Genomic DNA, 13,797 nt, shown 5'->3' on the forward strand with positions numbered 1-13,797 from the left:
CACAAGCTTGCCACTCAGGTTTGCTGCAATCAAGGGTCTCAAGTTCTGAGGAACTTTTGGGACCATCTAGCTTAGTTCACTCATTTCATGGATGAAGAAGCTGAGATTCAAGTTGAACTCTTTACCTGAGACTTAAGGGAGTGACGAGCTCAGGGTGGACAGATGCTCTGACCACCTCCCCACATGGCCTGGGTCTAAGGAATTCTCTTGGGAGCGAGCTTAGGGAAGGCTCCCAACTGGAAAGCATTGAGTAGACAGCCTCATGCCTGCAACGGCACACTCACCACCATCACCTTAAGAGTTCATTTGGATAGAGCCCAGAAAAGTAGGCTGGGTCCCCACCTCAAGGTATCCCAGCCTGAACTCATCAACATGAAGAAGCACTTTTGTTCTTTTTACTATTTTTATTTTGCACTATAAAAAAAAAATGACGGCAATGACCAGTAACATACTGCTTTTCTTCACATTCATATGGATTTTAGGAAATTATTGCCTTTTCCCCTGGAGAAATAACCTACAGACAAAAAAAAGTAGTACCACATTGAGAAATCTGCAAATCCCAGAAGTCAACAGCTTGAAGACAACCCCCAGGGGCAGGGAAGAACACAAGTGTCACCAACCAGAGACGAGACAAGCACATATAAAGACAGCAAGCTGGGGTGACGACCATTTCAATGCCACTGACCCAGGAAGTGGGTACCCTTTCTCTCTTGTGGCACCCACTGCCACTACCTCAAATGGGTGATTTTTGGTCTATGGTCTAAAGAACTCTTTTCAAATGACACAAGAGTTGCTTTGAGGAGAGGTGCAACAAGAAAGGTTCAAGTATGAATAAGAATCATGCCCAAGTCCAAAGTCAGGGAAGAACCCACAGTGGGAAGGAAACCGGAAGTGTTCCCATCTCACTACTTCACCCAACTGACTCCACCTGATCTGAAATGGAGTCTCAAAAGCATCCGAGGGTTCAAATTGGCATATACATCATGTCCCTAAAACCCTGCAGGGTTACTTTCCTGACTAGGTGGTGATCAGCTTATGCCCTGAAGCAACAGAGACAGATACAGAGACTGCCAAAATTAAAAAAAAAAAAAAAGGGTGGAAATTGTGCTTCCTTCAAAATGAATTGGCTTCATGACTGCCTTTTCTCCTGGTCTAGCAACTGCTTTCTCCCATGTTGCTGCAGGTATTTATTGCCTTATGCTTGAAATGAAAAGGCGAATTCTGAGGTGCAAAGATTGGGCAGTCCTGAGGGCAGGGGTCTGGAAGTTCAGTAGTCAGCACACACTGTGCTCTCATGATGGCTTGGCCTTCCTTCAGTCCCGAGGTCAGTCTGAAGTTTGTCTGCAAACCTAGTGACCCCTTCACTGTCCCACCAGGACAGCAGGACAGGGTGAGGTCTTCAGTATTGCACAGGTATGAAATGTCCACGAGTCAAAATACAAAATCACAGTTGTTCTTGGGGCTGGGCTGGCTCCCCCAGCTCGGGTTTAGCAGGATGTGGCTGTGGCCAGGGGGCTCCGGCTGAGCTCTGAGGCTGTCGAGTGGGTGGGCACCGGGGCCAGCACCGAGGTAGGGAACGTGCAATAGGAAGCCTGCACGTCAGGGCTCAGGGTCTGCAAGTGGGCGAGGAGCGAAGGGCCAGCGGCCTCTCCTTGGCAGGAGGGAGCCTGGGGGGTGGGCGTGGAAGGCAGGATCTCAGACTCATATTGTAAGAGCTGGCCCATGAAGCCAAAGTTGGGCGAGACCACACTCCTCCTCTGCTTGATGTAATCAAAGGCATCCTTCAGGTGGAACTGCTTGGTCTTCATGAGGTAAGCCATGCAGATGGTGGGCGAGCGGGAGATCCCAGCCTCACAGTGAACCAGAACCTTGCCTCCCTTTTCCCTGACACAGTCTGGAAGAAAGAAGAGACAGTGGGACTGAGTTGGGATGGGGACTCAAAAGCAATTGGGTTTAAAAAAAAGTGACCGAGTTATCAAGTCTCATTATGTCTGCTCAACAGCAGTGGTCCCACACTAGGCTTCTGCTAATCTTTAATCCCCACTGGTGAGGACAGACCTTGGAGTCCCACTGATGTCCATCCCTCTGTAGGACCTTCACAAACCTTAGTTTGTCAGGGCACTTGCCCAGATTCTGCCACTGGAGAGGCTCTCGACCTGGAGTAACCCCTTCCTGGGGATGCCATCTTAACTTGGGTTCCACAAACGGGTGTCAGGAAGGCTTTGGGAAAATCTTTCAAACTGCCTGCAAGTTTTTATTGCACATTCACATTTTTCTGAGAGGCTCAAAGATTGACTTGGAAAAGCAATTTCTGTCTCTCAGGGTCTGATTCTAATGGTGATGACCTAGTCCCCATCCTGGGAGAGGCCTTCCAGCCTCCCCGGGCTCCTTGCTTGGCTGTGCCAGGGCGGGAGGCTTGGCTCAGCCCCCAGGGTTCCCACCAATGAAACATACAATAAATAGTGTGCAGCCGCTAATTATAGCCTTGGCTAAGTGACGCTTACGAGACGGAGGATATAAATGGCTTTGGCAAACTCCATCTTGCACAACAATGGGAGTTGCTGCTATAAAGCTACCACCGTCAGTTAGCATGGTTTAGCTCAATATGACAAAGCGAGGGGGTGCCCTCCTTTTCTGTTCTACTCCTACCCCAAAAAGAGCTCTAACTGTTAAAAATGGGCAGGGGTAAAAGGTTAAACATACATACATATCAAATAAAAACCACAAAAAAGTCTTTCCAATTCCCTCTTGCTAGTGAGGAAACAATTACATCACAGGAAGTTAGACATACCTGGCACTATGTCAGGCCACCGAATGCAAAAACATTTAAGATTTTGAAAGGCCAATAAAAAGTCAGCCCCCTTACCCACCTCCTTCCTCATGTTTAAAAGGTTTGCAGATGCATCTCTAAGATCTAAACGATCAGGTTTCTGAGCAGTCAGGAAGGATCCCTTGAGTTTCCAGAATGAAAATCTCAAAGGATGCCCCAGGATAGCTCCTTAGAGGTGCCCCCAATATAGTCTCTGACTCAAAAGAAAAAAAAAAGTTCTTGTAAACTAGTTCAAAGGGGACTCCAAGTTCCTAGGATTACAGGGTCGTGACTCCACAATTTTCTTCTGCTCCTCCACTGGCCTCCTTGTCATCCAGCTTTTAGTTGGCCCAGAGCCAAATCCCAGAAGCCAAAGAGCCTACAGTACATTGCTTCTGGATTCCATTCCACCCCTCGGGGCTCGCCTTCCATGTGGCCCTTGGAAGGGGTCAGTGCGAGCGCGGTTTGGCCTCAGTCCCTCCCTCCCTCAGCAGAGGAGGGGCCTGGGGAAAAGCAGCCCCTGTGCCTTCAGAATGCTGTAGGTTTGTGTGGTTGTGTACACAACAGACACAGTGCACAACCGGATGGGGAGGGAGGCTTCTGAGAAGTGATGGGGGCTGTTTCATGACCTCACCGAGAAGCTATCTAGGTAATTAAATAACAGGCTGAGAAGGGCAAGGCATTCCCAGGGACAGGGAGAACAAGTCAAGGATTTCCCACCCTGAGCCCATCGTTTTGGCTGCCCCTCGGAGGCTCCAGAGGAACCGTCTCAGCCCAGAGGCTCAGGGGCCAGGGAGGGCAGGCTCAGCCTTTTGCTCGCGGTGAGTTTCTTGGTGGATTTCCATGGAGCAGAAATTGTGTGTGATGAGCAGAGGGCCCACCACGTGGCAGAAGAGGGGGGCCCTTTAATGGCTCCCTGCACTAAGAAATCACTGCTACACTCAACACCAGCCTTTCCCCTCCAACATCCCCTCACAGCCAGAAGCAGGAAGACAGCTTCAACAGCTGTGCACGTTAAAGAGGAAAAAGGACTCTGCAAAGGGAAGCAAGTCCACAGGAGTAGGGAGCGGTGTCCAGCCTAGTCCCCAAGGGAGACGGATGGGAGAAAAAGATGTCAAACGAGAGAGCAGTCCAGTCTACTCTGAGAAGCTGAAATCCCAAGGCCCAAAAGCCCTTTCTAGGCAGAGGGACCAGAGGTTCCCAGGCCTACACAATGGAGTAAGTGATAACTACCTTACGGAACATACAAAGGATGCAAAAAGATGCCAACTTCTCTGTGCATAAAGCACGGAGCTTGAGTCGAGTGTTACCGTTAATCCAAAATGAGCTGAAAATGCAAAACAAATTGCCCCCAAAGCAGTTTGCCAAAAACCTTGGAAAGCTGCTGGGGCCCCGGGGGTTCAGTGCGTAAGTAATGCTCTCTCGATCCTTCTGTTTGCTTTTAAAAATATCCCAATCTACGTAGAAGTACAGTCTGCGTGGTTCTTTCCCTCTCCTGCGTCCCTGGCATGGAGCATCACTCATGAACGCACTCTGCTTCCCACCCAGCCAGAAACCCTAACAGAGCGGTAGTGAGTACTGCCTTAAGATGATATTAACTAATACATTTACCCTGCAAATTAATGCTCCTATTAAACAGCAACTTAAATCCTCCCCTCTGTCGTTCTGGTAGGTGAATCTCTTCTTGGCTCCCACTTGTGGTGGTTGCACAAACAAGATGCTTTTCTTCTCAGCGATGGGGTGACCTCCATCAGCACATCAAAATCCAAGAACACACCCCCCTAAATAACTGAGGACAGCGGCACCTACCAATGAAGTCAATTGCTTCTTGAAAGTGGGAGCTGATGTCAGCCGCATGGCTGTCTTCCACGGGGATCCATTTGTAGTGTAGGTGCGTCGTGCAGGCCTCGGAGGTCCGCCGGGAGACGTTGAGCAGGGCTGTGATGTGCAGGTTGGCAAGGAACTCGCACTTGGATGCGTGGTAGGCACTTCCAAGGTAAAGGAACGGAAGGATTTCAACTGGGCCGCCCTGGAAGCAGGGGCAAAGGACAACCAGGGAATATTGATCAGCTTGCTCTTTGGGGTTTTCAGGTGGGAGGTTCCCTCTCTGGTTTCCAGGTAGAAAGAGTTGAGAACCAGGGCAGTTTAACCAAGAGTTTGGGTAGAGCCTCTGTCCTGGTAAACTCTCTACCCTACGTCACTGCCTTGGGACTCAGGGACAGCAAATCTCACACAGCTGAGATTTTCATTTCCTTATATATTGAGGTGGCAGGAAATGTCGGCAGCCCTTCTAGACTGACAAGGATGAGAAGCAGGGTGGAGTGATGGAAGACTTGAGAAGACCATGTTGAAGTTCTAGCTGCCCCATGAGTGCCAGGCCAAGGCCTGAACCTTGGGGGCAACCTTGATTTCCTTCTAGATAAAATGGAAAAGGGTCCAACAAGGTGAGCCCCTTCCTTTACAATCTTGACCTTGGATGTAATGTGTTTCATCAAACCTAGGACACTGTTGATGCTAAGAGGCATTTGGATCTCAGCAACATCAAAGTGTGCCCTCCCACCATCCCAAAAAGTATACGTCTCAGAAGTGAAAATAACCACTATCTATCCGAAATCCTCAGATAAGGAAAAGTTGTTAGGCCATGAGCAGAGGCTTGGCCTTTTTTTGTTGTATTTTTTCTTGGCTGTGCTGCTCAGAATGTGGGATACAGGATCTTAGTTCCCTGACCAGGGATCAAACCCATGCCCCCTGCAGTAGAGGTGTGGAGTCTTAACCAGTGGACCATCGGGGAAGTCCCAGGCCTGATCTTTAGTAGAGCTGAGTTTTGCTGAGAGATGCTTACATCCTTACTCTTTTGGGAGACAACCTATACCTGAGGTTTCTAGTTACAAAGGATCCAAAGAACCAGAGACCATCTACCCTGACGCAAAGCTAAAAAGAACTGCTGGCTAATCAAACTCTGGCAGTCTCAGCATTTTCAGAGTGGCCAGAAAAGCTATCGTTCCATAGTTGGAACAATGGGAACCCTTGGAGATATGCAGGACAAAACAGAGCTGGGGTGATGGTGGCTGTGTCTTTGGCAGCCTTTCTCATATCATCCATCCGTTTCCTGTGTTTCCATTTCCTATCCTGGAATAAGAGTGGAATGGAAACTCTCTGCCAGACCCGTGATAGGGAAAGGGGCATGGGATGAGGGCCGGTAGAAGGCGGCAATTCTCTGAAAACCCTACATGGGTGTCTGCTTTTCCTTTCCTGTGATGTCGGGTGTTTAAGGCAAAGGCCAGTTTGACCACTTGAAAGAAACTGAAAGAGATTTTACAAACGGTAGTAATAGTAATAACCAGTACTTTTGTTAGCTGGCCCCTGGGCTTAACACTTAAGATGCAACTACATAGATGTCTCCCTCTCTTTAGAGATTGGAAAATGCTGCCACACCAGACCTGGGATCTTACTCAGTTTCTCCTGGAGCTTAGCCCAACCAACACCCCTGAAACCATATTTCTTTCCTTTTTTGAATCTTCTTCTTAGACTCAAGAGGAAGAAACCAAAGGCCTTTAGAAACCTCAAAGGTTAACATGACCTCCCCCAGCTTTTCTCAAGGCAGAAGCACTTCTAAGAAGTAACACTAGGGGCTTCCCCAGATGAGTCTTGGAGACACTTCAGGGCCTCCCCCGGGTCTTGCTTGGCCAAAGGGCTGTTGTGCTTTCACAACATCCTGCAAATTCTCGTTTCTCTTTCACTTTCTGAGAAAGGGAGGGGGGAAAACACCACCCAAACAAACAAACGCAAATGGAAATCCAGCTAAGCCGGATGCCCGCGGCTTGAAAACCCAGGGTTCATCATACTCTGTAATTTTAACAAAGAAAACAAACAAAATAATAACCTTGGCACCTTGCCAAGCGAATAGGTTTCCTGACCAAAGCCACCTGGCTAAACTTGGAAGTCTATCCCCAGGGGCAGAGCTCTGCTCATGGCAGGCAGCTGGCATCTTAGGCAGCAGCATCTAGAAGTCTTCCTTCTTATGATTTGAATATGTTCTTATTTTGTGTGAAGAACCTAAAAAGTTCCTCCTACCAAGTCAGGTAACCACTAGAATGACCCTCTTCCAAAGAAAGCAAGTGGCAAACAGAACAGGGTCCTGAAAAGGACCAGAGCAAGGGATGAAGAGAAGGGAGTTCTGAACTTAGTGTTGCCATGAACCGAGCTGCAGGATTCTTGGCAAAAATCAACCACCCACCAGCTGTGACAGTTTTTCCCTCTGTAAAATGGGAAAGTGGGTTTTGCTCTCTGGTCTCTGTGCAGAGATCTGTGCAGATCTGGGTCCTTGCTTGCTTTCCCCCCCATCCTCCTGCATCATAGGTAACCCCCTGGCTGAGCCGTCCACTTTTTTTTTTTGCCTTTAGTGGGTTGCCAAAAAGTACAATTCTAGGAACGGAAAAAACCCACACGTTTGTAGACACATGAAATCCTCTAGTGTCTCTTGATCTGTCTTCAGAATTTATGGAATTATAAGCATCAGAAGCCCCTAAAGGAGGCTGCATAACCATCCAAACAGTAGTTTCTCTACAACCCTCTTCCAATCTTCCTCCTTCAGTTAAAAATACCAAGACATGTCTTTACAGGTACCAGGCTGGTTTGCAGAAACTGCAGAGCATGAACAATTACACAGAAGACCAACACAGGAAGCCTGAATGTCAGCTCTGAAAACGTCTTCAGGGAAACCTAAACTGCTATTTCGACGCTTCTCTGCACCTCCCAGGCCAGCTAACAATAATACATCTTTCACTTCCCCTTTTCTCCAGAAGCCATCGAGCATCCTGAAGCGTGTTCGCTCTTGACAGCTTATTTGCTGGAAGGAAGCCCATGTACTCTTGGATGGAAACTTGAGTTGGCAAGCAACAGAGGTTCTCTAAAGCTAGAGGCCTCTGCCAGCTCCCTGATCCGCAGAAGAACCAACCAACGTTAGTGATCGGGGAGAGGGAGAGCCAGGGTGCTGTGCAAGCAACAGAGCCAGGGGCCCGGATGGCGCTTCCACACCACGTACCTGGTCATAGGCCGGCCTGTAGCTGATGTTGAGCACTGATTTCCCACACTGGCTGATGAGGGCTCTCTCAGTTTCAACCTTCTCTTGTGAAATGGGTTTTACATCCACGCAACACTCAGGATATTCTGAGTAGAAAGTCTCATATCCCCCTAAAAGACAAAAATAAAAAAGCAAGAGAGATATAAGCATTGATTGTTTTTTTTTTCTTCAGTCTGTCAGAAAATGCCTAGAATTGATCAATACCCTGAGAGTGGAATACTAAAAAAAGGTATTAAGTTACTATACATTCTGGTCTTATAAAAAAAACTGAGCCAAAACAAGTAATAGTTTTAGAATAGAAATGGGCTCCACAGACACACACACACTCACTCTTTCTCTCCTAAAAAGCTACAGTTCAAAGGCAATGATTAACTTTTTATGTCTATCAGAAGAAGCTTAAACTGTGAAAGGAAATATATCTGACATCTGGCAAATATTAACCAAACCCCTCCAGACAACAAAAGCCATTTTCTCACATTTATCTAAAATTCAGGTGTGATTGTGCAGAATTTCATTAATTTTTGAAAGAAGCTCCTAAACTGGTCTGTTTCATCCATAGCCAATCAGCTCTAAACAGGATTATAGATGAAACACCCTCTATAAGGGAATGGGGGCTTACATGAGGTTTTAACCTCAGGGCCATAAAACAGCCCTGCCCTTTCTCCTTCCCAAGGTGCTAAGAACACTGATGACAGTCCTCTCCACAGGTCCAGTGTAATCAATCTAGTTAATTACCTTCTAAGCCAAACTAGAGGAATGAGGCCTTCTGAACTTAATTCTTATCTCCACCCCCAACCCCCGTTGCTTTCCCCTTGATGGCCACCTACTCTCCCTTTATCTCCTTACTACCCTCCCCTCCTGAACTTTCTCCCCAGCTACACACGCCCTTGTGTGTGCATACACACCCTCAAACTGATAAGTCAACTACCTCAAGGTATGATTCTATAAAAATCCTAACTACATTTAAACTTCTCCAATTGGATCACTTAAGGTAAGAACTACTCTGGCCAAATCAGAGAAACTTGAGTATGTGAATTCTTGGGCCCGTGCAGGAAGTGGGGAAGAACTGAACAAAAAAATTGGCCCTGAAGCCTGAGAATGCTGGGTGAACAGGCCAGCCTTGTGTGGGGAAACCCTCTGCTTCCACTCCAAAGGGACCTACGGCATTTCCTAGAGCCTCCAGAAAACCTGCTTCTTTTTCCAGAGAATTGGGGTCAAAACACTATTTATTTTTTTGCCACACTCTGTGACTTTCAGGATCTGGAGGGATTGGGGGCAGGAGGAGAAGGGGATGACAGAGGATGAGATGGCTGGATGGCATCACCAACTCGATGGACATGAGTCTGACTAAACTCCGGGAGTTGGTGATGGACAGGGAGGCCTGGCGTGCTGCAATTCATGGGGTCGCAAAGAGTCGGACACAACTGAGCGACTGAACTGAAATGAACTCAACTGAACTTAAGTTCCCAGACCAGGGATTGAACCTGGGCCCTGGCAATGAAAGTGCCCAGTCCTAACCATTAGACTGCCAAGGAATTCCTTCAATCATCAGTTAAAGAAGCATTCTGAGACCATGTATTTTTTTCCCCAACGGGCCCCCCTTTTTTCCTTCTGTCTTTTGGTGCTGTGATAGCCCCACAGTGGAGCACATGGCGGCTTTTTAAAACCCCTGCCATAGGCAAATGGTTAATGGATTACTCGGCAGTCTCAGCTCTCTTTCAGAAGCTTCGGCCAATTCCTAGAATGAGTCATCTCACCATTACTGCTTCCTCTCGTTGTGCTGGAACGGCCCCCGCCCCCACCAAGCATGCCCAAATCTCCCCTGTGGTCACTGCAGCAAACAGCCACCCGGGCCTCCCCAGATGAGCTTCTGGACCTCCACAATGACCAATTTCCCGGTCATGATGACAGGTCATGCCGGACGGGGGCAGAGGTGGAAAGTTTGGAGGTATCTGCGGCTTAGTTTCCCCTCCTTCACCACCACTGCCTCTGCCCCCTGCACGGACCCTCGGCCTCCTCCGAAGAGGTGTCCCTAGTAAGCAAAGCACTTCCTGCGCCTCAACACTTGCGTTTCTAGGAGACACAATGAGCGATAGGGGACAGGAATCTGAAGTAAAGCAGCCCAGGCCCTCTCAAACTTCAGAATGAAGCTTGGGAAAGAAAAGCCTTCAGGTCACCCCATCTCTTGGCTTTAAATAGAGCACTTAAAAGAGCTGGCTGTTAGGAGGACAGACAGGAGGTGCGGGTGTGGGCTGGGTCCTGCCTGCCTGTTGACAAAATATGGCAGGCAGACAAAGAGTCTTAGTGTGACGAGGGACAGATAAACAGTGTCCTGCCTCTTCAAGTTGGGGTCAGGAGTCCTCCAGATTAGACGGTCTCTGTCTTTCACCCACTCCCACCAGAGGGGTGGAGAGATGGAGCATTCCTCTCTGGTGCCTTACTTGAGATGCAAGAGCTGTAGCAACTCTTGGCTGCTTCAGTTGTCTTCAGAGTGGTTCTGTTTTTGATCACCACCGCAATACCAGGGGAGTTGAGCAGAGAAAGAGGACGGACACTGTCTATAAATACACACTGACAATGTCATTTGGTCAATTCATTTTAGTGGGGTTTGTGTGTGTGCGTGTGTGCAGAAGGCATTAACAGAAGTGTACAAGACATTGTCCCCATGGTCTGAGATGCCACTAGATCAAAAACCTGAGTTCCTATCTGGACGTGAGTTAGGTGAAGAAATTATTTTCTTTGGCAACAACTTAAAAGTTCAGCATTGTTGTAAGGCTAAGTATCAAGCAATTTCTACTGAAATTTAAAATGGACATAAACTGTGACCTGGCGATTCTTGTAATTTTACTAAAAGATAGTGCACACACAAAAGCATTTGGACAGAGATATCCTCTCCCACACTGCTTCAAATACTAAGGCATGAACCAATCTACTTACCGGCTATCATCAGGGGATGAGTTTAAAAAGTGAATAGGACATGTATGCTCTGATATGGACAAGTCTCTCAAGATCTAGTTAGGTGAAAGAGGCAGGAACAGGAAATATACAAAATCATTCTATTTTTAAAAGATATACAAAATATTCTATTTTAAATATTTTTTAAAGATTTTAATTTTCATGGAAAATTGATTTATCTAAAGATGAACAAGAAATAGTTGACTGTTGCCTCTGGGGGGGTGGAACTGGGTTCTAGGGTGTGTGGAAGATCCACTTTTCATTGTACAGCATGTTACTTTCATTAAAAAACTTTTTTAAAAAACATTTTTACTTGAGATGTGAGTCTACAGAGCTGCCTACCTGGGGTTTCCTGGAAGGTATCTTTCATGCTGCTGGAGAGACAGAAACTTTTTCTGTACTCATGGCTAAGAAGAGGAGACCAAAAAGGGTATCGGGAAGACAAAGAAATCAGGGGCCCTGTGTGAAAGCTCTGCAGAGTTTAGAGGGCACTCTCCATCTCCTGGGCGCAAGAGAAAGATCTTCTGCCTCTGGTGTTTCCCTAACAGGAATCAACTGGGGACAGACAGCCTGCAAGAGGTGCTAATTGAGGTGGGAGCTGCCCCTGTACCTCTGGAATCTCCCAGCCTGGAAAATGTAAAACTCCACACGTTGCACGATTCTAAAACAGCGCCCTCACGTTCTCAGCTCACCGCACCTGAGTTCTGAATCCCAGCTATGTTACATCTCAAGGCGACCTCCCAGAGCTGGTTGGGCTGAGTCCTCGTCGTCTCTTCCCTACAGGCTAAGCTTTCCATACACTTGAGGTTAAAACGGACTCAAATAAAAGGCGGCAGCAATCACAGGAAGTGATCCAGAAATCAATACTCTGGAATTTGACAGTAAATTACCCACCCACCTCCAGTCATATCCCCCAGCAGGTGTAACGTGCAGACTGGTGAAGCAGCTACTGGAGGGTCTCAAACCCAATGCGCCGCAGTCCCCTTCACAAGCACCCTGTGTACCCTCTCCTAGGTCCTGGCTCTCCAGCCAGCCTGCCGCCCGCCCCCCGGAGACCGCGTTAGGTGCCCCAGCTCTGGCCCACGACCAGTCCAGGGGATGATCTCGGGGCGGGAGAGAGGAGGTGAAAAAGAGTGGGAAGACTAAAGACTGTCAGCTCCAAATGGAGCTAGAAAGGCCTGGGAGGGGAGAAGGGGAAGCCGAGGAACAATAAAAAGCAATAAAATGGAATGAAAAGGAAGAGGGGGGAGGGACTCACCAGGGTCAAAAAGGCAAAAGGGTCGATGAAGACACAGCCTAACACACGTTAATTGTCCAGGCGGGAGGAAAGGGGACACCGCGGCGCCACGCTCATGGGGGGGTGATGGCGACCCGCGGATCCCTTCAGATCTGTCCATCAGGAAGGCTCCAGACCGTCGGCCTCAGGGAAAGACGTGAAGCCGGCGCCGGGAAACCCGGCTCGTGCTGGGCGCTCCCCAACTGTTAAGAAGCAGCGCCCCCAGCAGCGTGCGGCAACCCCCCCACCCCCTGCCCGGGCAGCCAGGCCGTCAAACGCTTTCGAGGAACGCAGGTGGGGACGGAGAAACTGCGAGCGCTGACACCGGCCGTGGCCTTCCCGGCGCACGTCAAGCCCCAGGGTGCAGAACTTCCCCGGCGCCAGGATCGAGGAAGGCGCCGGCGCCAGCAGGGGACCCCAGAGCCCGGGGCCGTCCTGGCGCGGGGTGGGTGGGGGGTGACCGAGGACCGGCGGCTCCGACGCAGCTCACCTTTGAGGAAGTAGACCCGCGGGCCGGCAGGCAGGCAAGCGAGCAGTGAGGTGAGCACGACGCGCGCGGCGCTCTCTTCGCGCAGCTTCTGCCAGTGCCGGCTGCCCTGGTCCAGCACGACCACGGCAGCCACGCCGCCGCCTCCCTCCTGCAGCAGCCGCGCGCGCGCCGCCTCGTCGGGCAGCACGTAGCGCGCCGACACCGCGCCGCCGCGGGCCCGCCGCAACACCACCGAGTTGAGGTTGACGTTCAGCGAGCCGCGCACGCTCGAGGCGGCGAAGGCCAGGTAGGGCCGGCAGTCGAGCACCACACAGCGCGCCGCCGCCTCCTTGCGAAGCATCTTGCGCAGCTGGCGCCCGTCGAGCGACGTGACCTTCATGCCCCCGCCCAGCGGCCCCGCGCCGTGCGCGCCGCAGGTGCCCACAGCCAGGGTGCCCGCCGGCGAGGCCCAGGAAGACGACCCCACAGGGCTGCGGCCGGCCGACCGAGCCCGGCGCCGGAGCGGACGCTCAACTCTTCTTTCCCGCCCCGTACGCTCGGCGCCCGGCCGGGCCACTCGCTGCCGCAGAAGCCGGGGATTCCGCCGGCAGCGCAGCGTTTTATGTGAATGGGTGTGCGGCCTGTGACGTGGCTGCCCATATAAGGCGGAATATGGGTATTTCCCCGCCCCTTCGGGCTGCGGTCACGCCCCCAGGGGGCGGGACGCGCGGGACGGGCGTCCAGGGTTAGTCAGCCCGAGAAAGAGGAAGTGGAAGGCGCCTCGCTGTGTTCTCTGCGGTGCTGCGCGCAGACACTCACTTGCGCATCACCGTGGACTGCCGGTGGGTTGTCAGGAATGCCAGGAGGCCGAGGTGACCCACGCTGTGCGGGAAGAGGAGGAAGCGGAGGAGGCAGAGCTAGCGTCGCACCATAGGCTTTGAGTTTCATAGACGTAGGTTCTGGACCTTCTGGGGGCCGTGCCTGACAGTGCGGTAGGCAGAGCTAGGGGCGCCCTCGGCCGTGCCCCCAGATGAATCAGAAGCAGATTTCAGGCGTTACGGAAGTCTTTACGCGGGAAATGAGATGATAGCTGGAATTTGCTTCGAGGTCTGGGTTATTGATGACTCAAGTTTGAGCTTGTATTGGTAATCATTGGAGCTTGGTTATGGGTACCTGGGGGTTCATTATACTGTTTTCTCTACTTT

At 50.2% G+C, this 13,797-nt stretch overlaps 1 protein-coding gene across 1 annotated transcript; it reads right to left on the minus strand.

The window, feature by feature from the left end:
- Window positions 1-389: 389 nt before the first annotated feature.
- Window positions 390-13,200, minus strand: DUSP5 (dual specificity phosphatase 5). Its single transcript, XM_043476812.1, has 4 exons — window positions 12,614-13,200; window positions 7,854-8,002; window positions 4,619-4,838; window positions 390-1,894 (listed from the first exon to the last, which is right to left on the minus strand). The coding sequence occupies exons 1-4, from the start codon at window positions 12,990-12,992 to the stop codon at window positions 1,488-1,490; spliced, it is 1,155 nt and encodes a 384-aa protein (XP_043332747.1). The 5' UTR covers window positions 12,993-13,200; the 3' UTR covers window positions 390-1,487.
- Window positions 13,201-13,797: the final 597 nt, after the last annotated feature.

Source organism: Cervus canadensis, chromosome 8 (assembly GCF_019320065.1).
Source record: "Cervus canadensis isolate Bull #8, Minnesota chromosome 8, ASM1932006v1, whole genome shotgun sequence".
Lineage (NCBI taxonomy): Eukaryota > Metazoa > Chordata > Mammalia > Artiodactyla > Cervidae > Cervus > Cervus canadensis.